The sequence below is a fragment of the Antedon bifida genome, chromosome 10, assembly GCF_963402885.1.
Source record: "Antedon bifida chromosome 10, ecAntBifi1.1, whole genome shotgun sequence".
Taxonomy (NCBI): Eukaryota; Metazoa; Echinodermata; class Crinoidea; order Comatulida; family Antedonidae; genus Antedon; species Antedon bifida.
This window is the reverse complement of record NC_136235.1, coordinates 14,918,432-14,944,126: the sequence shown is the minus strand read 5'-3', so window position 1 is coordinate 14,944,126 and position 25,695 is coordinate 14,918,432. Positions and strand designations below refer to the sequence as shown.

General features: G+C 33.7%; 1 protein-coding gene across 3 annotated transcripts in view; it reads left to right on the top strand.

Moving 5' to 3' along the window:
- Positions 1-25,695, top strand: part of LOC144853691 (adhesion G-protein coupled receptor V1-like) — a 57,270-nt gene that overhangs the window by 19,997 nt on the left and 11,578 nt on the right. For all 3 annotated transcript variants that reach the window (XM_078711466.1, XM_078711467.1, XM_078711465.1), the window contains 50 exons: positions 90-423; positions 705-857; positions 1,379-1,607; positions 1,899-2,018; positions 2,284-2,469; positions 2,985-3,224; positions 3,803-3,982; positions 4,328-4,491; positions 5,372-5,465; positions 5,810-5,894; positions 6,039-6,177; positions 6,476-6,617; positions 6,940-7,196; positions 7,531-7,706; positions 8,113-8,237; positions 8,891-9,120; positions 9,562-9,708; positions 9,834-10,102; positions 10,371-10,504; positions 10,804-11,179; positions 11,390-11,594; positions 11,901-12,053; positions 12,408-12,739; positions 13,149-13,278; positions 13,859-14,035; positions 14,337-14,576; positions 14,779-14,901; positions 15,057-15,221; positions 15,515-15,635; positions 15,925-16,048; positions 16,192-16,330; positions 16,529-16,723; positions 16,901-17,012; positions 17,289-17,412; positions 17,998-18,137; positions 18,527-18,966; positions 19,643-19,888; positions 20,060-20,209; positions 20,422-20,645; positions 20,907-21,063; positions 21,226-21,291; positions 21,439-21,535; positions 21,868-21,981; positions 22,443-22,624; positions 23,052-23,231; positions 23,647-23,893; positions 24,237-24,398; positions 24,535-24,869; positions 25,053-25,346; positions 25,466-25,611. In XM_078711466.1, the coding sequence (XP_078567592.1) occupies positions 90-423; positions 705-857; positions 1,379-1,607; positions 1,899-2,018; positions 2,284-2,469; positions 2,985-3,224; positions 3,803-3,982; positions 4,328-4,491; positions 5,372-5,465; positions 5,810-5,894; positions 6,039-6,177; positions 6,476-6,617; positions 6,940-7,196; positions 7,531-7,706; positions 8,113-8,237; positions 8,891-9,120; positions 9,562-9,708; positions 9,834-10,102; positions 10,371-10,504; positions 10,804-11,179; positions 11,390-11,594; positions 11,901-12,053; positions 12,408-12,739; positions 13,149-13,278; positions 13,859-14,035; positions 14,337-14,576; positions 14,779-14,901; positions 15,057-15,221; positions 15,515-15,635; positions 15,925-16,048; positions 16,192-16,330; positions 16,529-16,723; positions 16,901-17,012; positions 17,289-17,412; positions 17,998-18,137; positions 18,527-18,966; positions 19,643-19,888; positions 20,060-20,209; positions 20,422-20,645; positions 20,907-21,063; positions 21,226-21,291; positions 21,439-21,535; positions 21,868-21,981; positions 22,443-22,624; positions 23,052-23,231; positions 23,647-23,893; positions 24,237-24,398; positions 24,535-24,869; positions 25,053-25,346; positions 25,466-25,611 (9,300 nt within the window). The remainder of the gene's footprint in view (positions 1-89; positions 424-704; positions 858-1,378; positions 1,608-1,898; positions 2,019-2,283; positions 2,470-2,984; positions 3,225-3,802; positions 3,983-4,327; positions 4,492-5,371; positions 5,466-5,809; positions 5,895-6,038; positions 6,178-6,475; positions 6,618-6,939; positions 7,197-7,530; positions 7,707-8,112; positions 8,238-8,890; positions 9,121-9,561; positions 9,709-9,833; positions 10,103-10,370; positions 10,505-10,803; positions 11,180-11,389; positions 11,595-11,900; positions 12,054-12,407; positions 12,740-13,148; positions 13,279-13,858; positions 14,036-14,336; positions 14,577-14,778; positions 14,902-15,056; positions 15,222-15,514; positions 15,636-15,924; positions 16,049-16,191; positions 16,331-16,528; positions 16,724-16,900; positions 17,013-17,288; positions 17,413-17,997; positions 18,138-18,526; positions 18,967-19,642; positions 19,889-20,059; positions 20,210-20,421; positions 20,646-20,906; positions 21,064-21,225; positions 21,292-21,438; positions 21,536-21,867; positions 21,982-22,442; positions 22,625-23,051; positions 23,232-23,646; positions 23,894-24,236; positions 24,399-24,534; positions 24,870-25,052; positions 25,347-25,465; positions 25,612-25,695) is intronic.

The following is a 25,695-nucleotide window of genomic DNA, read 5'->3' as shown; positions in this document are numbered from 1 at the left end:
TCACCTCATGAAATGAATTGCCCCATTGCACTCATAAACATTCATTAGTTGTAAACGAACAACTTGAAACATGTTTTTTCTTGGTTTAGTGCTGGACTATTTGGTGAGCTAGAGATTATCTATAGCAGTGAACCACTTGACATTGTTGATGAAACCTATCTAACTGGCCTAGAACCAACTGATTTTTACCATGCACCAATCCAAGGCTCTCAGATGGATGTCTCTAAGACTGTCCTTGATGTATCTAGAGCCTCAAGCCCCTTAGGCATGTGCATTGACTTTTGTCTGAGGGAAAGGGCTTGTGCGGCTCTTGAGTTCCAAGAGGCAAATGCTACAGTTAGCTGCCTGTGGTCTGTGATAGCTGATGGGGATAATATTGACTCTGGATCTGGTTTTACCCTGTACATTAAAGATGTTGCAAAGGTAATATTCTGCACACAGCAATTTATTTTAAACAGAAAAAAGAACTAATCGTAGGTGCCATTACCTCTTCATACCAACATCATTGAATGTTCTTACTAACTTTGTTAAACACAACATAAATGCTATAAAAAATATGTTTGTAACATGTATCGCATATATTTTAAACTTCTTTTTTTTTTCATTAAAGTTATATCGATTTTCAACTAACATTTGTGTTTTATACTATATAACTATTTCAAGATATTTTTGAAGTTCTAAATATTTTATTTTGGCTTTTTTAGGCTCAGTTGTTGTATGACTCTGTAGCCCAGCCTGGTGTAGACTACACTCCAGTAATGAGTCAGGTTGTCCGCATACCTGATGGGGCTAACACAGGCACTGTGACTGTTACCATACTTGATGATGCAATACCTGAAATGGCAGAATCATTCAATGTAAGAATAATTAAATTTTTTATCTTACCTGTAATTTACAATTATCAAACATGAAAGCTGTCTGAGAATATAGTGCTCTCTTTTTGTAGTTTGTAATTCAGTGAACTTTTCAACATGCACTGTTTTTAGGTGTACATAATCAAGCTTCACTTTAAGGCCAATTTACACAGACAAGTGGTAAGGGTAAGCGGAAAACCTTGTCCCACTTAGAATCTGTATCTATCCTGAGCAAATCTGTCTGTCCGCTCAGCGTTGTGTGTAAATGGTCATAAGGAATAACAGATTCTATATTTTTATTACAGTTACTGCTCGTCTGTGTAAATGGGCATTTAGTTGTTGTTAAAAGTGTTCAATTAAATGAATTTAATTTAGTGTTTACTATTTGTTTCTTCATACACATTTTCAACCATGTTATCATACTCATACAGTATATATTATTAGCAATGATCATTTGTGATCACAATGTCTAATATCCATCCACCATTGTCATACATATCATGATCACTTGATCGCATTCACAGCTAAAACTAGACAGTGTTCAGCTAGTTGGGAGCACAGCAACATTGCAGAATGAGCCCAGCATTGGAGAACAATCCGAGACACGTGTTGTGATCGAGACCAACGATGATGCTAACGGAGTTTGGCGTATATATAGCAATAGTCCAGACGCAACTGATAATGGCCAGACGATACATGTAGAAGAACGCAATGGCATATCAGTTGGAGTGGAGTTAACCATTGAGAGAACAGGTCCGTCTTTTTTATTTTTGTCATTAATTTGAAACAAGTTTCTATAACAATAAGTGTATTCAAATTGATTAATTATCAGATGAATGCAATTATTTTTAGCCTTTGATTAGGAGGTCAACATAAACGTGTTGATTGTGTACCTTAGTAATTCATAGCAAAGTAAATAAAATAAATCAATCAAGCATTCCATTTTAAAAGCTCCATTCCAACGATCATTACTCATAGGGCTGAAAAGCCCACAATCTCAAATAATGAAGGTTGCATATTATGTATACATTTTTGTTTCTATAGGAGGAACTATTGGTGATGTTGGAATTTCTTGGCAGGCTTCTGGAGGTTCAGCTGATATTGGTGATGATTACGTTGCTAGTGGTGCGACTCTGTCATTTGCCAATGGTGAAAGTCGACGTGGTAAGATTTTGAAACACAAAATATATATGCTATATGCCCAATAAAGGCATCACCATTTATTTTGTAAAATAGGTGTTGGAATTACAGATTGAAACGAGGCTGCCATTTTCTTCTAAAACCAGATTCCTAGGAAGTCTGGAATTTTAAATGGTAGAAAATTAAAGTTTTTGGAGAGTTTTCAGATTTTCAGAGAATTGGATTTTGAAACAGTGGACTTTTTATATTTAATATTCTTTGATAAATGTTTCTTTGTTTTGTTCTATAGTAATTAGTATCAGCATTAAGGATGATGTAATACCAGAAGTTGATGAAACAATTGTAATTGAGCTTTACGAACCTGAAGGGGGCAGTGTTCTTGGAACTGATAGTTCGGTATCTGTTGTCATATTGTCTAATGATTTTGTTGCTGGTACACTAAAGTTCGCTGATCTTTCTTATATTGTCATGGAAGGTAAGTTGTTTTTTTCTGTTTAATGTTCAGGAAATTGTACAATAACTACCCGAACAATAAACACCTGGATAATAACCACCAGGATAATACCCATCCATTATGGACTGTACCATTGTTTAGAGTGGAGGGTGTATGACAATGTTAGGTGTTGGCTTGTTATCAATCTTTACAATAGAATGAGGTTACATCATTTGTTACTTCCTATTATACGCCTTTGAATTCTTTGAAAATTTAATTCAGTAGGGTGTAGCAGCAGTGTAAGATACATACCTTTCTTATTCTTGATTAAATTAATATAGTATCTATCTTCGTACACAATGACAATATACAAAATGTAACATTACATTAAGGCAAACATACCAAATGTAGATTGTTTATCACATTATAAAACACCTTTTTTTTTAAATTTTAATGTATGTTAATATATTTATAAAAGAGCATTGATATTATTCACCATTTGAATAAAATTAATATTTACTCTGGTTTTTTTTTTTATTTCTCTATTTATAATTTAGGTGAAGCATTCAATGTAACCATTGATAGATCACTCCCAGCTGTCGGTCTAGTCTCAGTCGATTGGCTAATCCAAGGAACTGGTGATCTTGATCCTTCTCAGAGTTTCCGTGATGTTGCTGGCAAAGTCTCATTTGGTCAAGGTCAACTTGAACAGGTCATCTATCTGTACGCATTGTCTGATGAAACACCAGAAGTTAATGAAGAGTTTACCATCATTTTGTCTAATGTTGAGACTGAAGGTACTGTAATATTCCAAATACCTTGAACACCCCAGGGACACTTAATGCTAGTATATGAACAGGGATTAATTTGATCACTCTTTATAGACAAAATATTTACAGATTCTGCTTTATGTAGTACACATGCATCGTCTCATTCTTCGCAAACAATAATACCAAGAATAGTGTACTGTTTACCAATAGTGTATTATAATGGCTAACCCTTGTGCATTGTCTTTATTAACAAAAAATAAACTATTGTTTTCAGTTGTAACCAGATTTGAATTTGTGAAAATATATTTTTGTAAACCATGTGTTTTCTTCTATATATATAGTATCTTCTTCTAGTATATTTAATATACAGTAACCTGTAATTGTTAAAACAATATGTTGCATTATTTAACAGATCATTGAAATCCAGATTTATAGCATAACAAATGTTTGAAAACAAGAATTCTGTAGAAAATGTTTTTTTTTTGTAGTGTAAAAAATACCAACTCAACATTTTCACATTCATCTTTGAATCTCTGAACATTGGTTTATATAGGGATACTGTATTTAAATGTATTCTATATATGAGTATTATATTTAACTTTCAGGTGTGTCTGCCACTGGTGCTGCTGAGTTGGATCCTCAAGGTTCAGTAGCTAGCATAACTATCAGTGCCAGTGATGAACCACATGGTGTCTTTAGCTTTGCTCAAGGATCCAATGAGATAACAGTTTCGGAAGACCAAGAAACTCTTCAACTGTTTGTTGATAGGAAGTTTGGAAACATAGGTAAATAATTTGGGTCATAGCGATATTAAACAAAAGGAACCATCTGTTTCACACTTCAATTCTATATTTTTGTTTTTCACTGTGTATACAAACACACATTTGGTCATTACACTTTACACTAGCTCATTCTTGTTCTGGGTTGCCACTGCACTGCTGACTGCCGTGGAGGGCGTAATCCAAATCCTCGACATTGGTCTGCGAAACTAAAATACTATTACTATTCAAGGAGAAATCTACAAATCACATTTTATTATAAAGTTTGTAATAATAATAATTTATATAAATATCAATAAACGAAATTATGATAAAAATATCATTAACAAATAATTGTTAATGCTTGATTAGGCTCAGTTCGTGTTTACTATGAGGTTCTTGAGGGATCTTTGACCCTTGACCCCCTGCCAGTTCTCAACCAAGCTCTCAGTGGTCAGGATTTCAATGATGGTTTTGGATTTGTTGACTTTGAAGATGGTGTTAGTGATGTTGCCATCATGGTTACAATTTTACAGGTAAGGTTACATATTATTTAAGTTTACTACAAATATTGTATTCAATTGTTTGTATCATCAAAATCTGTAATCACATTTAAAACTAAACTCAAAACTCATCTCTTCAGAGAAGCATAATCACACGCTACTACTTGCACATATCTTGGAAAACACAGCGCTTTGAAACCTTTGTCTCTTGCGCTTTATAAATGTTATTTATTATTATTATTATTATTATCGTAATTAGACCAAACTGTCTGTATGTTCTGTTTCAACTTTAGAGAAATGTATGACTATTTTGGAAAATTAAAAAAAAATACAAAATAGAGATAAACATTTGTTGAATGTTTGTGAGCACATGTATCATTGTTTGTGATGATATATTTATTTTATTTATGTAAAGGAACTTTCATACATCATAGACTTTATCGGCAGATTTATGTAAATGTTAGTTCTCACTAACCTGTAAAAGTATACTGATTATGGCATACCACACCCATACAGTAGATTTCCATAGTCATGCATTCTTCATCAAAATACATTCTTCCTTATATCTAAATTAACTCAAAACTGTTTATACTATCAAATATTACTGTTAATTGATTAGTATGTATAAAACACTATTGACATAATTTCATAAAACATCCATGTACAACTCTTCATAACATTTTTTTTCAATCTTCTATCTACCAAAATTCATGGTAAGTCATGTCTCAAGGCCATTCTAAAGTCGCCATACAGATAGGCTACTACGTCTGTACTTCTATGAATGGGTGGCTAGTTGGTGATAAGAACACTTGTTGATCATACCCAGTACCGTTTCGATTTCAAGATCATTTGGGAAAACACCTCACGACTGTATACATTATTTTTTTATTATTAATTTTTTATTTGTTTTCAGGATGAAATTCCTGAACTTGATGAAAAGTTTTTAGTAAACTTGACTGACATACAACTTCTAGATCCAGCAACTACTGACACACCTCCTAAACTTGGTAAGCTAATTGTTCAGTGAGTTGATCAGAAATTGAAAAAATTGAAAAAATTGAAATCCAACCTATACTTTTGTTTGGGTTTCAATTTTGAATCTAGTATGTTGCCATCTTGGACTAGAAGATGGGGAGCTTATGATTTGTGACGACCTTCGACCTATGCATATTGTAACATTGATTTCATCTGGACCAGAATCCATCCGGTGAGATAGGAAGGATGGATAGGATGCACACGATGAATTAGCATGTCATGTAATATTACTCCTCAGTTCCTCATTCATCACAAAGTGAACGCTCTATACTTATGATATTCATGCTAATTTTATGAAAATGTCTAATCTTAATAGATCAAGTTGGTACAGTATCGGAGGTCACTATAAGAGCAAATGACGGGACACAAGGTATTGTCAAGTTTGCTGAGAGCACGGCTAGGTAAGATATTTCAAATTATTAAGTTCATAGAATATGTGTAACCCACACTCTATTGGTTAATACTTTATGTAAGTGTACAAATAATAAGGAAGCATATGCACAAGTGTCTTCACTTTATTTTAAAAATCAATCTATCTTTTCTAGTATTTCTGTTGAAGAAGGTATAACCAACCTTACATTGACTGTTCTGCGAGATAAAGGAACGTACGGTGATGTTTCAGTGTTTATTTATAGCCAGCCTCTTGATTCAACTCGTGACAGTGACTATAGCTTTAACGACAAGGTAAATGACCCTTAACCCTGCATATACACTACATAACATGGTTATGGATTTTGAAGTGCTAAAGACAATTTACTGAATATGCGCTAAATAAGAGTATGACAATTACCATTTCCATAGTATACCAATATTCCAAAGCCAGACATCCCTCGAAAATAAATGGAATATTCCATGTGAACCATATTCTACAGTATAATAAAATGATTACCTTATAGTGTTTATTGCTATGCAGTCAGTACATTAGCTAGTATTATGGGCAAGTGTTGCATTTAAAATAATAATTATTTTTTTCTTCCATTAGGTCCTTAGCTTTGCCAGTGGTGAGAACACTAAAACAGTTACAGTACAGATCTTTGAAGATACTATTCCAGAGGATAATGAATCATTTGAGATTATCCTGGATAATCCATATGGAGGATTAGAGATTGGAGATCCCAGAAAAGGTATTGATATTTTAGATTTATTTATAATCTATAAACAAAATGACTGTACTCACTTAAATAGACACTTTGTTCGATTTGGACTGATATGTTTGATCAAGAGTCTATTGGTCTTTGTAAAAATACACCTAATGTGGGCATCTGTTAAAAAACCTACACAGGTTTACCGTTTACATTATTCATAGAAACTAATGAATTCATAGCATATTTGTGGACCATGTTGGTTGGTCTCAATTTCTGAAGGAATCATCTGAAACAGTTGATTTATTTACTACTAAAGATGATATGTACATTACAATAATATTCCTTCTAATTTCTTTTACAGCTGTTATCACAATCTTAGCCAATGACAATGCATATGGCATTGTGTCTTTCACTGGGCCAACATCCATCACTATCCTCGAACCTACCGACATGAGCTCTGCCAATAGTGTGGCTCAGTTTACTGTTATACGAGAAGAAGGTACATTTGGAGAGGTGCAAGTACCCTTTGAGGTCCAGCAGTTAGATGGCCAGTCAGCAATTAATGATTTGAACCCGGCAACAGGATTTGTTATATTTACACCTGGAATTTCAACCACGGTATGAACCCAAAAAATTTAATTTAATAAAAAACATTTTACCAAATATAATGTGTACTATCCTGCTGATTATAAACAAAGGTAAAAATACTTAACAGGTTAAAATGTCAAATGTTTGTTTAATTATTATTTAGTTGAGTCGAGTGTCACAGGTTCAAGGCACTCCTCGACCATTGTTCTGGTGGTAGAACAAATCTTCTCGACTTAAAACTGGAGGTCCAGTATACACATCTGGCTTGTGTGTACTTTAAAGAACCCAGTACATCTTTAGGAAGAATAGGGAGTTACACTATTTATATTATACTTTTATATATTATATTTTTCTGTTGAACTAGGTGTTACATGTATCAGCTGTACTTGACAATGATCCGGAATTACAGGAAGAGTTTCTCGTCAAGCTTTCACAACCAACTGGTGGTGCTATTTTGGGCCCAACCATAAATGCTACTATTATTGTTGCAGACAATGATTCCCCTTATGGTTTGATACAAATCTATCCACAAGGTTCAAGGTACAGTTATTATTTTTGTTGTTTCTTATATTCTAAAATCAGCAAAAAGATACATTATGTACGAAATAATGTAATGATAATTATAATAATAGCATAATCCGTTCTGACTTCTGATATATGATGATATAAACTTTGGGAAACCAAACCAGACATTGCATTAATTTCCTCCTGCTTAACCATCTTCTTAAGACATTTGGTAGTCATTGACTTTCTGTTCATAATATACTGCCATTTTACCTTAATTGAGAGATCACCATCAAAATGTAACAGTAGCCAGGCGTACTGTATGTACATTTTAATATAGTTATGTTGTAAACATTTCAATTCAGCAATCCTTGATATATTATTAGCTATCTGCCTTTCTTCAGATGATTAATTCATTTATTTCTATTCTCTATTGTTTTAGATCAAGTATTGCTGACATTGAAGAGACAGGTCAACCTACGTACTTGACAGTTGAAAGGTCATATGGAACATTGAACCAAATTACAGTAGACTGGCAAACCATTTCAGGAACAGCCACTGCTTCAGGTATGTAACTTATAGTTTATTATAAGTAGAATATTTAATGCAATAGTATATATGTATCTCTGTTAATAAACGTTTCCTAGTGACTCATTTTTTGTATAAGAAATTTGTATTCTAATATTGTCCAAAAAAAACATTGGTTATTTGATAATGCTCTGTCTACACTATCAAAATTTATGTGACAAAAAAATGTGATGTGCCCATATTTGGACATAATGATGATCACTACCATATTTAAGCATATCACTACCATATTTGGGCACATCACACTTTGTTTGTAAAAATGTTTTTTTTTGTTTTTTATGTTAAATATAATGTTTGTTTTTTTTTTTTGATTTCATAAATAGTTTTAAATCATGTAGAATATGACAGCCAGAAGTCTGAATTGCGAAATATATGGACAATTATTTTATTTAAAATTACTTATTTTAAGAAATTACAAGACCATAAAAGGAATAAATTAAAAGAACATTCTAATATAAAAAATAGAAAAAATCTGTCCCAAATTGTAGGTCAATCCATTCATGGAACAAAAATGTACATTAAAGATTTACAAACAAAAGTTTGACAAGGTCAGACAAGATTATAACCCTGGGATTGGAATCTCACATCTCATTATTACTTACTAGTTATATTATGATTTTATTCCATCACAGTTGGTACTAGTTTGACTGTAGCAGCTTCTCAAAACATCACTGCAATATCAGCTCAATCTTGGTATAGCTTTACTATAGAATCTGAAGTGTTCTTGGTGTTAACCAATAGTAAACGTCTTGGAGAACTAACAACAACCATTGGCAGTAATGGATCATCTGGTGATACTGATGCCACACCAGTTGTGGATTCTATGATATATCGATGGCAAGGAGTCTTTGTTCCAGTACAGGTAAATGGTTTTAAATTAGTAATAATCCTTTTCATGAGAGCACTCTGCTATAGATTACAGATATGCCCTTATATAGGGTCCACTCATAAACATTCGTGTTCTAGAGGCATGAATGCCAGGCTAGTGATCTGGAGGCCAGGCTAGTGATCTGGAGGCCATGGGTTTGAGTCCCACTTGAGAATTACTTATTTTTTTTAGCATCAAGTACAATTACGTCAAAGTAGAGCAAACATCTGACAAATTAAATATGTCTGGTTGAACACTGCTTATCACCAGTTCAGTCTTGGAAAACCTAAATGAATTATATAAAAACAATGAAGGCATATATTCTGTTGTACTTTCCTAAAATGTTTGTGTAAGATATTATAAGCTTGTATAGCATTTCTATTGTTCTATTGTTATGGTCATTTTTTATAAAATGCATTTTATTTCTTTCAACAGACTATTGAAACTAACAGTGCTCGCAAGTCTTCAAGTCATGTGATTAATGGTATAACCTATCTGGTTGTTGCTAATCATGGCGGGTTCCGTAGAGTTCAGACTTCATCTCGCTTATATCGTGTTAGCTTAACTGGAGAACTTTCGGTGGTAAGATTAATTACAATTGTTGTTTGTACAATAAGGACGATTTACAATGACCTATGACCTTATGGACAAATATACAAATGGTATTACTTATTGGTAAATAACCCATCATTTATTGTATTTTTTAGATACAAGATATTCAGACAGAGGGCGCTTCAGATGCTGTTTTCATCTCAAGTGGCTCTAACACGTACCTCTTTATTACAAATGAAATCAGCAACACTCAAGCAACTAGAATCAATTCAGTTCTCTTAATCTGGAACGGTGTTATATTCACCGAACACCAACAAGTTACAACGTCCGGTGCCCTCGACGTAGTGGCATTCAGAATCGGTATTGATCAGTTTGTAGCGGTGGCAAACTCGTACGATCAGATTCTTGGAACTACACAGATACAGTAGGTTTTAATTTGTTAATTATTGATTTTCATCCATTGTATCTGGATGATACTTTTTCTTTTTTTTTCTATCAATTTAAATTTCTATCATTGATGTGAGTGACTACTTGAAAAATGTGTGTGGGTCAAGTTATGTCATGGATTTGGAAAATTGGGCTAAAAAAACTGCCATTAAAAAATCTGATCTAATGGCTCATACAGAAAACAAGTAATATTGTATTGCAAGTTTCTAAGTTTTAAATTGTCAATATAAATTTATCTTTTGTAGGTCAACTGTCTTTAGGCTTCAGAATGGTCAACTAGTGGAATATCAATCAATTGACACTAATGGTGCAATTTCTGTTGAGAGCTTTGTGATTGGCTCAAGTACTTATCTAGTGATCGGCAATAGCCGAACCAGTGGTAAGAATAGATCAAGACATAACTTTGCGCTGATTACTAGCTGCATTTCGGTATTTCCATACGTGTTTGATCCAAAAAAGTTACCGTGGGAATAATGTGAAGTGCTTAGAAGCATTGTGCAATAAGTGCTATATTATATAAGAACGAATATTATTATTATCATTTGGAATCTTGTGTCTTGTCTAACATTAACAGTAAATTAGGCACTTTTTCTATTTGCAACATGTTTGTAGTTAAGCGGTTGTACAAATTTGTTTACAGTAATCTATATCTATAATTGCTATTATATTACTTTATAGTTGAAGGCACTGAAGGAGCATCAGTTATCTATAAGTGGAACATTGCCAATGCCGAGTTTGCCCAGCACCAGACAATTTCAACCCCTGGTGTTCAGAGCATCAAGCACTACACTGGCCTAGACGGTACAGCCCACTTAGTTGTAGCTCAACTTGAAGGAGACTCCACTATTTGGGCCTGGAACTCATTTGCACTGTCGTTCACCAAGCTGGCAAGTGTACCTGTATCACATGATTTAGAACCTATTTTGATCAGTGGAACTGCTGGCTCTGTGGACTTGTACATTGCCTCTGCTAATTACGGTGATGGTTCAAGTGCTTTGGAGTCTTTTATATATGAAGCTGTCTCTATTTCTGTTGATTCTGATTTTGTGCCAAGGTAATTCACCTGTAATGTTTTGTTTGATTGATTTTCAATGATGGAAGACACTTTACACATTTAGAATATATGTATAAATGTGTTCATGCAAGCATTCTTACTCGGACAGTCATTCATGTCAAGAACTGGCCAAATGTAACTCGCCATTCCCCTTTTTACCTGTATATTTTGCCTAAACACTTGCTTCACTTATTCTATTTTATGTTTCAGGTCTGGTCAGCTTACTTTTGAAGATGGTCAGACAGAATTGACGCTTGCAGTGGTAGCCACTGATGACGCAGATCCAGAAAATGATGAAAGCTTTAGTGTTGCTCTTAGTAACCCAACAGGTGGTGCTATCATTGGCTCACAGAGTCAGGTGACTGTAAACATTCTGTCTAATGACGATGCACATGGCTTGATTGCTTTTTCAAGGGTAACAATACAATTTATTTATAAATTTATTTAGTTATAAATCAGTCTATTTTAGATGCAAGCCTACACTGTTGTGGCAACTAATTATCTGAATATTAAATGTAATATTACTTATTTCTTTATTTCTACAAGCTAATTGTAAAATATATGTATTTTTATACCTATCAGATTTTATGATTTTGAAACATAATATGTCATTACAGTTTTATGACCCAACCAAATTTGAGCTACTACATAACATACAGAAAGCAACAATAATCATTGTAAATTGACTACCATCAACTACCATAAATGTATTCTGTTTCAGGATTCATTAGATAAGCAAGTAAATGAACTGAATGTTGATAACGTGGTTGTACTGAATGTTGAGCGTCAGAGAGGGTCAGCAGGTCTGGTTGTCATTGAATGGCAGGCTAGTGGTGACAATGATATCAATGACATATCACCACTTTCTGGACAGGTGAGAATGACTTTGAAATTCTTCTAAATGACTTATTGGCAAGTTAGAGGTTGTGGGATAAACTTTAGACTGATTTGATGTTGTTTATGTTTGAATTCCAACAAAATGGCAACTTCAGAATGCTAAGTTCATAACCTTTGTTTCCAGCAGTGACCGTATTTATCTATGACATCACGATGCGTCTCATAAACAGTTATTGTAAGAGCCTCCACTTGGTTCAATGCACTGATTAATGTATAGCATATTTTGAAATGCCACCATCAATCTGCAGAATGATATTCTCATTTATTACCAATTGATGATGAAATTCCCATTATGTACATTGAGTTATTTACCAAAAATTACTTTATATAGATCGAATTTCCCAATGGAGTGTCAACTGCTGTTATCGTTATCACTATTAAAGCAGACAGTACACCAGAACTTGACGAAACTGTGTTTGTTTCATTGGTGCATGTAGTCAACCCTGGCACGCCTCACTCTGATCGAGGTGCTGTTATAAGTTCCACTGATTATACTGCTAAGATGACCATACTGGCCAATGATTCACCACATGGTGTGTTTGCCTGGTCAGTTGGATCATTGTTTACTTCAGTGTCTGAACCGGAAGGGCAGACTTCGTTCACTGTCGGGCTGCAGGTTATCAGAGAGCAAGGGCTGCAAGGAACAGTGTCCGTCAGCTATAGGTAAGTTTAAATGAAAGAAAAAAACCTGTAAGCCTTATGCCACAGGTCTCTCTATACCAAAAGATTTCTTTTATTATTATTTTTTTATTTCATACACATCCAACAGCGAGTAAAAACTCGCCAATTACAGGATGGATAAACTATTTTATAATTTATCCTGCTTATAAAGTCTCATTTGAAGCTTAGAGAGTGGAGTTGAAAGAGTCGTTAATTACAACCCTGGGTACTAGGTCAGAATTGAACCCTGGACCTTGGGATTAGAATTCAAGCATGTTAACCACCAAGCTACAGCTCCACTACACGTTTTGCTAGTTCATAGTTGCACATATTTTATAATATTGAAATTCATTTAACAGTTCTTTACCTATTACTCATTTTATAACTAGAATTATCTATTTTTTATTGTTAGTACTTTTGAAGCAGTTGGTCTTCCAATTGCCCAGCAAGCAGAGAGTGACCGGGACTATGTTTCTCGTGTAGGCTATGTAACCATGGGAGATGGAATTTCATCAGATTCTGTGACTATCACTATTCTGTCTGTAAGTAATTGTATATCATTTATATATAACAACGTTTTCCATTCTATTTTTATGTCTGTCTATGTAAATTGAATACTATACAAATAATGAATGTTTGCAGGTTGAATGGGGATATTTTCATGAGTTGAAACATTGCTTCTATATTCAAAAGATAGGCTTATTGATAGAACAGTCAGACTTTCAACATTTTCAATGAATACAAAACATTTATTATTTGTTTTATGACACATCTACTCTGTTCTAAAGTCAACTTTATTCAATTCATCTGCTACTTTTATTATAACTTATCCTTCTAAAAAGCATAGACAGATATTGTCTATTTCTTGTTATGAACTAAAGATTTTCAGGAGTGTACCAGAGCTCAATATTTCACTAGCTCAATATTTCACTAGCTCAATATACAAAATCTAATAAAAATGTTGTTATCCTAGTCAAGCTAACATCTTATAAGCCCATGAAAGTGGCTACTAAACCATTGAACTAAGAGTCCTGTGGTCTAGTAACTAAATTTTAAAAATCAAGCCCTGTCTACTCTTTTTCTATATCCACTATTTAACTCTAAATGTTCTCATGTTTCTAGGACACTAGTGCAGAAGGGCCAGAGACATTCTTTGTAAATTTAACATCAGTTGAATTACTAACAGGAAGTCCCATTAGTGGAGCACCACCCAGTGTGAAGAATGATCAGAATGTGGCAGAGGTTGTTATATCACAAAATGACAATGCTAATGGTATCTTACAGTTTAGTGTAGAAAGGGTAAGTATTAGTGGTTTAAATTCAGAGGAATGTATAATTGTCTATAATTTCGATTCAGCAGAATTGATTATGTTAATACAAAAAGAATTAAAATTTGAATCTCAGTTTTCAACATTATTTCATCATTATTACTTGGTTTGTTAGAATGTCACTCTTTGCCTTTATTTGAAGACTTTTTAAAGGAATTATTTTGATTGTTCTATATTGATTTACTACATTGCAAAAATATACACAATATTGATCACTTATACACTATAATGTTGATCAATATATACTAAATTATACTGATAATTTTGTACAGAATTCGGCAAATGAGGTAGAAGTTTACGAAGGCTCTGGAACTAGCAGCATATTGTCATTGCCTGTTCTAAGATCAGCTGGTAGTTTTGGTATTGTTAGTGTGAGCTGGCTAGCATTCTCAGCATCAGCCACCACAGCTGATTACTCACCTGTGTCTGGTAACATCACATTTGCAGAAGGACAGCAAGAAGCCGTTATTGATATATCAATTATTGATGATAATTTATATGAAACGGATGAGGTATGTTACTTTAGAATAATATAAGATGAGTATAGCTGACTTTTAGTATTCACACACGGAGTATAAACTGTAGGACACTAACCCACTTTGTTCAGCTGATCGTCTGAATGCTAAATTACACTATGGCTACACATGGGAAACCTCTTTTACATAAACATGTTCCTGATTATCATTATCCATAATTATTTACTTTTTTCAACAGTCATTTACTGTCCAGTTAAATAGCCCAAGTGGTGGCGCTGTTCTTGGCAGTGATACATTTGCAACTATTAAGATCTTGAAGAATGATTCTCCTAAAGGCTTGTTTGGCTTCACAAACACACAGGTAAATAACTATATATTATTTTATTTATGTATAAGCCTTAACAATATACCGAAGGTCAGGCATTTCTGCCATGGATCATTTTCCAAATACCACATTTAATTTTGTGTCATCTAGCTATTTTGGATTGTATATTAATATCTTTATTTGTCATATAGACAACAGTTGCGGAATCAACCTCTAACTCGGATCCAAACGGTGTCATCACCATCACAATTCAGCGCACACAAGGTCAGCAAAGTGATGTTGAACTTGGCTGGGAGCTGGATGCATCTGGAGTTGATGACATCACACCCAGCAGTGGAACACTTAATTTCCCAAATGTGAGTTTCTATATGTAATCATATAAGTTTTGTAAATGATGTTCTGTTATTAAGGTTGATGATGCCTAGCTCTGTGTTGAATCTCATTCATTTGCTATCTCTAATAAATATCTTCTTAATGGCTTTCCATTACATTTACACAAACTTCATACTATGTTTTCCCTTCCGAATATATGCAGAAACATGTGAAAGTACATATTTTATGATTGTCAGAATATACTAATTACATATATAGATATATATTTTAATGAGTGCTTGTTTCTCTAGTAATGTACTTATCTGTTCATTCTTAGGGTGTAACAAGCCAATCATTTACCGTGCGAGCTGTGCCTGATAACATCTTAGAAGGAGAGGAAAGGTTTATGGTAGCTATAAAATCTGTTACTGATGATGCTGAAATCTCTCCTGTTAATGGTTAGTTTATTCATTTTACTTTTTATAGATTTTGTTGGAATATCCTTGTTTTACTAACTAATAAGATCACTTTGATGGTGATTAAAAATACCCATGTGTAGTGTAACAACGATGCAGTATTTATTAAAATAGAATTGTTTGACCTCGTCGTTTGAATCAACATTAACAACATAAGACTGTGTTTGTTAATTAGCATTCCACCAAATAGTATCACATCAGGTTGTGTAATAATGAAGTGCCTATACAATAATATAAAAACATTAATTTGATTGCTATTTTTCTTTTGTAGGTGTTATGACAATCATTATCCAGGCCAATGCAGGCTCAGCAGGTTTAATTTCTGTCCAGCCTCAATCAAGACAAGTTCTCACTGGTGAACCTGAAAATGGCTATGACGGCATAGCTGTTGTAGGGTGAGTATAACAGCAATAAACTAACTTTGTATGTTTGAATATTGCTAATATAATATCGTTTTTTACAGTTAAAATAGATAGCCATTTAATTTTTAGAAATATGTAAATCTAACTAATTAAATTAATGGTTTCTTTGTTTTCAGTTTGACACGTGGCAGTGGTATATTTGGTGAAGTAATTATCAATTGGCAGTTAGATCCACGAGATGAAAGTGTTTTTGCTCAAGCTTTCGGCTCTGTAGAGTTCAGCGATGGTCAAGCCGATGCCTTTATCCAATTACAGGTATGATAATAGCTTGTAGACTTTTTCTTTACTTAATTGTTGTTAAAAACAATAAATTATGTGGGTGTTTGCTATAATGTCTTACAATGCAATACAGAACAACATTTTGTGAAACTTAAACAGGTCCACAAGTCATTTCCAGACAGGATGCAGATATCCAATTCCTGAGATTTGTCATTTAATGTTGTTTTTTTTTAGACTTTGGATGATAATTTACCTGAGCTGAAGCAAGTGTACACATTACGCCTTTCATCTGTTGTGGGTGGAGCTACCATTGATAGTTCAAACAATGCTGATAGGGCAAGCATCACTGTTGTAGCCAGTGATAACCCACATGGGGTGTTTGAGTTCGCAGGTCAACAGGAAGTACTTGTATCTGAGGACAGTCTGCAGGTAAGTGAAATTTATTCATACACAGTATATTTTCTGTAAACAAACTAAGGTAATACAAGTTTAAAGTTGATATTTTTTGGAGTTGATGTATTTCATGTATTTTGATTGTAACTTGTTTTGTTATTTATTTAGAATATGTTATGATATATTGATTTAATTAAATATTTTATTCTAAAGTTGAGTTTGGAAGTTGTGCGCAATGCTGGCAGCATTGGTGTTGTTCATGTTGTTTACACCACTATCCAAGGAACAGCATCAGAAATAGAAGATTTTGATTCAAAATCAGGATGTAAGTACGATATGGAAATAAAAAATAATAACAATTTTGTTACACAATCTTTATTAAAAGTTGACTGATTTGTGCAATCTTAATGATGTACCCAATTATGGTACTGATATGCCCAAATATGGTAGTGATATGACATCATCATGTCCATATATGAGCACATCACAATTTTTTCACAAAGTTTGATAGTGTAGACAGAGCTTTATATGTTGCTTTTCGTGTGACAAAATTAAGGGTGCACTTTCATGTAAATAACTGTAGTTATATTTTTGTTCCCAGCCCTTACGTTCAATGATGGAGATGATACACAGAACATTGTCATCAACTTGAAGTCTGACGATGTCCCAGAAGGACCAGAGGACTTCTATGTTAATCTTACATCCATCCAGTTAAGGTCACCAAGGTAAGTCTTCTTCTTCTATTTAGGAGCAAACTTCATTGTTGAAGTCTACTGCTCCACTGGTTCTAGGTTTTGCTATTTCCTAGGTGGCAAAATAAACATACACATTTACCCCACCACAGTCCTCCAGGTTTCCAGCGAGCAAAGACATGGGTCTCCCAGACAACAGTCAATTTGATCTCATTATAATAAATACTTTATATTTCTCCTTCAGATATAGAAAATAGGAAATGTATCATCATCCTTGTCTGTTTTGTTTTCTTGAAACGAAGACAACATATTTTTATCGAGTTATTATAACATTGGCCCCAATCAATTTACTCTTGTTCGTGGTTCTATCTAGCATATTCTTATGTGTTTTCAATCTTTGAATTTAAAATATTACATCTCATGATATACTTTATTAGTCTGTAGATTTGACATTGGCTTTGTCAAAAAGTAAATTGTTCTCTCCAACTAGTATAACATTGGCGGCGATCAATTTTTCAACTATACATGCTACGATTATATTTATTAGTGAAATGCCTATCCCCATATTGTATATATATATGTTAAATGTTTATTAATTTATTTTTAAATCTATTTCAGTGGTAATGATTACAGCGACCAAGGTGGCTTACAACTTGATATGCCTCCCATCCTTGGAGACTTATCAGTCAAGACTGTTATTATTGAGAAGAATGACAATGCTGAAGGTGTGATTGAATTTGCAGCGGAAACATTTGAGGGTAAGTTACACGATGACAAATGTAATACTGTGGTTTTCCATCTAGAAAAGTAGGGAAATGATCAATAAGCACCAATGTATGTATATTAGGTGTCCGTGTATACTTGACTTAAGGCAGATAATTTGAGCATCATTATATATATATATAATATTTATAATTATTTAACTTATTCACTCAATTACCTTCTAAATTAACTGTGCATTTAGGTCACTTCACAGCTTTCACATATGTTCTTTTTAATGAGATAATTTTGAAAAGACAATGAATGTTTTTTCAATGTTAGTTTTAATCCTTTTATTGCCACTATCAATAAAAAAATAAATTTAACATTGTAAAAAAAATATATGTGCTTTATTGTATTGTTTATTTTTCGTATTTAATTATTTTAGTGCAAGAAAGTGTGGGTTCGGCAATGGTACCTTTAATCAGAACTGGTGGTTCTTTCGGCATAGTCAGCGTTGCATTTACATCTGTTGGAGGTACTGCCATACCAAGTGGTGTCGACTACATCCTAACTGATGGTGAGGCAATATTTCTTGATGGTCAATCTACCGCTTACATCAATGTCAACATCATCGATGACCAAATCAAAGAGTTTGCAGAATCATTTCAAATAACACTGACACATACTGAAGGTGGTGCTACACTTGGGCAGCAAAAGTTTTTGACTGCAACAGTGACCATAGCAAAGAGTGACGGACCAGATGGGTTTATTGGGTTTATACCATCGGATCTGTCAAGGATTATACCAAACCCATCATTGAATCGGGAAATGGTGTTCACAGTAGAGCTTTCAGGTGGAATAGATGAGTTCCTTACAGGAGCAGAGGTAAAATATAAATTTTATTTATAAGCTTACAGGTTAAAGATGTATTGTCCCTCTGAAAAAATAATTTTTAACATTTTTGTTGTTTCAATATGCCATTTAATGTCACATAATAGTTATCCACTTTGAACAAAAATTGAATCGAAAACAAATTTATTTACTTAAAAAAACTGTAATTTAAAGCAAAAAATAGTCAAATTGGCTGGTTGAATTTGAGAAAACATTATTTTGTTGTTTTTTTTACGGAAGGGATTGACTTTATTAAAACTACAAAATAACCTATTCAAAGTCTGATTTAATTAATCTTCATTTTTCATATTTTTGGGGGACAATACATCTTTAAAAGAGGGGTCTTAGGGACTTTGTGCAATACAGAACATTTTTTTCTTATCCTCTGGAATGTATGTTCTTAAAACAATACTAGCAATAGAGAAGGTTGTACAGGTATATGTATATTGTCTAAAAGGTTGATTGGACAAGAGAATCAACAATTTTGATGCTCACCATTATAATATAACTATTTATTTGGTAGCTAAAAACAAAAAATATATGCAGTATAAACATACATAAATGTTAAATGTTCGTTATGAAGTGACGACCTGTTTTGCCAATATAAGAGGCATTATAACTAAGAATAAAAATGGCTATCTATAAATAATTTTGTTGTGTTGCTATATAGGTGAAGTGGAGGATTCTGGGTCCAAATTCTGAATCTGTTCTCCAACAAACCAATGACATTTCAACATCAACAAGCCAACTTCAAGGGTCGCTGACCTTTGCCGCACGTGAAAGGACAACAAAGAGTTTCACATTGGTTGTTAAGCCTTATCCTGGCCCTGAGGTGGAAGAGACATACATCATTGAGATTTACCAATTGGTTGGAGCGGGTGAAGTAACAGAAGAGAATTCTAGAGCTCAGTTAAAGGTAATGGTTCATGTCCTTATTTACAATTTTAAATGTTTAATTGGATTTTTATCAGAAGAACAATGTTAAATTAAATGTTATGATTAAATAAGAAACAAAACATTGAATCATGTAACTAATTGTTTGGATTATAAAGAATAATTAGTTTGAAAATGTTGTTTTTTTATTCAGATTTTGAAGTTTGGTGATCCCAATGGTATTGTACAATTCTACGCTGACTCTTTGCAAACACGCTCATTCAGTGAACCTGCAGGCAGCAGTGGTAGCTCACCCGCAGTCTTTCCTATAAGACGTCGAGAAGGAACCATTGGAGATGTACTAGTAAGTGCTGAAAAACACGCACAAATAAATGCATAATAATTTAAATTAATTTATCTGTGTTAATAATCATTATGTGAAAGGGAATAAGAGTCGACAGAGTAGACTTCTTAAAAGCATAATAAGCCAAAAGAAAGAACATCCTATTATGTATTTGTACATTCGCTGTAATAAACCTTTAACCTTAATGGCATATTTCTTGGATTTACTTCCAGGTGTATTGGGAGGTTAGAAATACATTTGGTGATAGTTCATCAGATGTGTCGCCCTCAAGTGGTTCGGTTGAAATTCTTGATGGAATAGCCTCTTCTCAGATTACTATCAACATTCTTGCTGATCAAATGCCAGAGCTGAGAGAAGAACTCCAGATGATCTTGGTCTCTGTAGATGGAGGAGCAGAAATTGATCCAAATTTCAATGTTTCAACTTTCTTCATTGAGTGAGTAACCACACAAATTGCTTCTTTGAGCTGCATGGCCATCACATTACAGAGTGTGGCTATTACTAATAATAACTTTTTTTATTGTCGGTCACAATACCCATCTATAGATGATGCCTATGGCCAATTATGCACACCTACAGGTCCATAGCAGCCACAGATTGCAGTGCCTGCCATGGTCAGTTCACTGAGAGCCCCTACAAGCCCTCTTGCTGTCTATTTAATTGTCCTCATTAATATATTTATTTCTTTAATCCATAGACCAAGTGATGACCCACACGGCTTGTTCAGTGTTCAGGATGATCTTCAGGCTGTCTTGATGAAAGAAGATGGAACCAGGTATCTAAAAGTTGTGGTTACACGTGAAGCTGGAACTGAAGGTCAAGTTAGGGTCGATTTCACTCTTGAATATGATCAGGTATTTATGACTGCCCTTATTTTTGGTAAATATGGGATCTACTGACTCATGATGACATTTCAAGATGTCTTTGTTCAAATGAGCAGTTTTCATCAGTTATAACCCTCTTTTATAAATCCTATGTATGACAATTATTAACTATTAATTAATTATTTTTTTTAGGCTGAGCCAGGAATCGAATACATACAGAACACTGCCACTGTAGTCTGTTCCAATGGCCAATCAGAGGTAAGCTTGTATCAGTTTGTTTGATTTAACATAAAATGCCATACACCAAAAGTAGTAGTAGTAGTAGATTTGAAGAAAATCACTTTTTATTACATGTAAATATTATGTTCATACGTATCAAATTATTTTCATTTTCTTTTCTTATAGTGTATTGCTGAAATTCTGTTGGTCAGTAACAATGTATTTTTAGCACGAGACAGCACGTTTACCGTTAGTCTGACATCTGTGGAGTATGTGGGAATTCGTAAGTTATTTTCAGTGTCCTATTAAGTTGCTATATAAACTGTGTCTGGAACAATTATACAGATGACTCAGGATGTCAGAGCAGCAGTGCCAACGTTGAGCAGCCTCTCATTCCTAATGATCTTGTGCCAACTGTTTCCACATCTTTACAACCATTATTTGCTGTTTCTCCATCCATATCATCTTTTGCCTTCCTCTTGATTGTTTCCTTGTACAGCACATATTAAAATGCCTCCTATAGTCTCTGATGTCTAGCGATATATTTGAAATAATAAAACAAGCATTTTCAGAGTAAAATGGTGTTTATTATTCATAATGGTTGTTTACTTTCAGCTTACATTCCTCCAGTGATCAAGCCTGGTGGTGGTTCTGCCACAATCTTAGTGACGCAAGAAGTTGCAAACTCATTTGTGGGCTTTGATTTAAATGAAATTATTGTGAATGAAGGTATTTTAAATATAATCTTAATTGATATTTTAATTAATAACGATTAAAATAGCATCAATAGTAAATTTTTTAAAGCAAACTCTTTTGTTGGCTTTGATTTAAATGTAATTATTGTGTATGAAGGTCTCTTTAATATAATCTTAATTTATATTTTAATTAATCATGATTAAAATAGCATCAATAGTAAGTTTTTAAAAGCAAACTCTTTTGTTGGCTTTGATTTAAATGTAATTATTGTGTATGAAGGTCTCTTTAATATAATAATCTTAATTTATATTTTAATTAATCGTGATTAAAATAACATCAATAGTAAGTTTTTAAATGCAGAAAGAAATTCATTGTATCATTATTTTTTAAATGCTATAAACTAATTGAAAAAAATGCAAACCAGCGATTTAAGAATTATTGACTAAAGAAATGTGAGCAACCTATTTACACTGTCTTCATGAATACATTTTCAGAGACTTACCAAACTTTCTTGACCATTGAGAGAATCGGTTCATATGGCAGCATGACAGTGTCTTGGACAGCTGGCTACCCACCAGGTCAGTTACCAGCAGGATTTACTCCTGGTAACATCATCCCTAGTAATGGTCAAGTGGTGTTTGATGATGGACAAGCTGTCGAAACTATTTCTATACTAGTAAGCTACCTTTCCTTTCTTTCCTTCTGTCCATCTTTAGGGTCCTGGGTTCAAGCCTGTCAGCCCCACACTTTTAATAAGACTGTTTATATAGAACATCTTGTGTATATCTTTGCTGTGGTTGGGTTACCACCTTTGAGGACATTGAAAGAAATCACTATGTCTATCCTACACATATATCTAGAAAAATGATAAAACCATGACTCAATTATTTACATAACAAAATATGAATTTTCTGTATACAGTGCTTCATTGCCATTTAATTTCTTTCTTTAATTAGTATACAACATTAAAACAAATACTCCTTAGTACTGTTAACAAGGAGATTTTATAGTATATACTTAATAATAATACTAATAATAATAATAAGTGTATAATATATTATATAAAATAACTCTTGCAAATGGTATATTTCATTCTGATACAGCTTAGTCCAACTTCTTCTGCCTCGGAGCTGTTTGCTGTGTTTCTCAACGTAATCGACACATCTGTTGATGGTGGAGCTCGCCTCCGGGATGGTTACATCACAGCAGAAATTGAAAAGCATGGTATTGTTGGATTTGCAGATAATTCTCGATCAATGTCAGTAACTGAAGTTAATGGACAGGTAAGCCTAATTTTGTGAAAAATATTATTACAAATTTATAACTTTGTATGTTGTGATAAAATGTATTAATTAAAGCATTAATTAGGCCAAACAAAATGTTGGTTTTCCAAGCAGAGCACACAAATTAAAAACAAGTTAATGGCCAGGTAAGAATACATGTCACGTCTGGGTGTTGAGATATAGTTTGTTAACATTAATTCATATTAATAATCATGGATTCGTTGAATTCATATTCTAATATACTGATATAAACAATAGAGAAATTTTAAAAATTTAAAAAATACATGATAAAGAAATTTTATATTTTAATTGTACAAAGTTATATACAGTATGGTTTTCAATAAAGAACACAATATATTCAATTATTTTGAAATATCAATCATCCCACTAATATGTTCACATTCTTTTCTTCTAGATTTCATTAACACTTGAGAGAAATCTTGGAACATTTGATAATATCTTGGTTCGTTACATCACATACGCTTACACTGCACTACCTGGACAAGACTATCAGGAGATTGTTGATGGCGCTGTTACTTTTGGTAACATGGAGCGTTCAGCAACGATCTTCATAACTCTAATTGAAGAAGAGAATCCTGAACTACCAGAGGTGTTCTTTGTCAACATCACTAGTACAAGAGTGTCAACCGCTTCTGCACCAGGTTTGTAATAGTTTTCAGATCATTTTACTTATTTATATTTTGGCCTAGCATATAAATACATGATTTTTACTAGTAGAACCCTTGTGGACACCTTTGAAACTTAAGTGTCCGTATTAATAGAGGTGTCCTCAGAGTAGGGTTTATCCATAGTGGTAAAACATATATTTTCCCTGGTTCATTTCACAGAAAAGCCCCCTTAATAGGGATGTCCCAAAAAAAGAGGCCCTACTCTATGTTTACTTAAGTAAAGTGTTAAGTAAGTATTTAATTTAACATTTTTAAATAAAAAAATGTAATTAAGTAATGATAACAATACCTTAATGTTTTGTTTTTTTTGTTATAGGTATCAGTCCACGGATCAGTTCATTGTACCCTGTTGCTGAAGTAACGATAGAAGCCAGCAACGATCCATATGGTGTATTCTACTTGACACCTGAATCTGTAGAAACAACAGAAAGCATTGATGGGTCATTTAAGCTGGTTACACTGGCAGCCATCAGAACAGGTAAGTTGATAGCTTTTTCAGATCAGGTGATCATTCAAGCAGAGCATACTATATCTTTGATGTGAAGTCATTATATTGTATGTTTCAGCTTTCTCCCATTAAGCCTTGGCTAATATATAACATTTTTTGTTTATAGGTGGATCTTTCACTGAGCAGCGTATAACTGTCAGAACTGTAGGAGGAGGAGAGATATGGGAGGACGCCCTCATTGGCCCACAAACAGATACCATCAATACAATAAGTGATGCTTTGGCAGATGCTCAGCTGAATGCAAATGCTGCAACACAAGGCTCTGACTATGAAGCATTTGAACTAGAGCTGATCTTCTTTGAGGGTGAGACTGAAGAGACATTCCAGGTGAAACTTTATGATGATAATCTAGCAGAGCCTGCTGAAGTGTTCTTTGTATATCTTGTACAACCAGCAACAGGTGCTCGCATTGCTCAAGGTCAGCCGGATGGAGGCAGAAAGGTAATAAAAATATGAAATCTTTCAATTTGAATCATCTATCATAGATACGATGATGTCATGTTTTATTATTTTGTACTACATCAATTCAATTCAACTTTATTGACACTTCATTATTACTAAACTTGTAGGCTTTCTCTCTTAAATATGTATTATAATTTAATATACTTATATTTCTCTTCTCAGGGATTCAGTATGATAACAATTGCAGGCAGTGATGATCACAATGGTGAGATAGGCTTTGCATCTGGTTCAACACAGTCAACCATTGATGAAGATCTAGCACCCACTGTTATTCTTTACCTAAACCGAGGCTCAGCATTCTTTGACAATGTGACTGTGAACTGGCGAGCTATCAAGAGCTTAGCAACACCAACAGATGAAGGTTTAAATGAACAACTGCTTTCTACAGAAGGTCAAATAATTTGCATTTCAGGTCAAGCTCAGTGTGAACTACCAATCACATTAAAGGAAGATGATGTAAGTTTTGTAACTAAAGTTTGTTTCAATATTAAAATAATCTGGAGACATCAACCTTCATTATGGAAAGAAATTAAAATTGCATGCAAATGTTTATACCTGGTATGCTTTCTTGACAGAAACCTGAGTTTGCCAGCTTTTTTCTGGTGGAATTGTTGTCGGTAGGACAAGGTGCAGTCATCCAGGAAGAGGCAAAATATGCCAACATTAGCGTGCTAGAAAGTGACTATCCTTACGGAATATTTAGATTTTCTACAGAAACAAGGTAGAGCTTAATACAATTTGCATTCAAGTAGTATTGAGATTTTACAATGAATCACCTTATAAAGGAAAGTAACTATGGTATTCT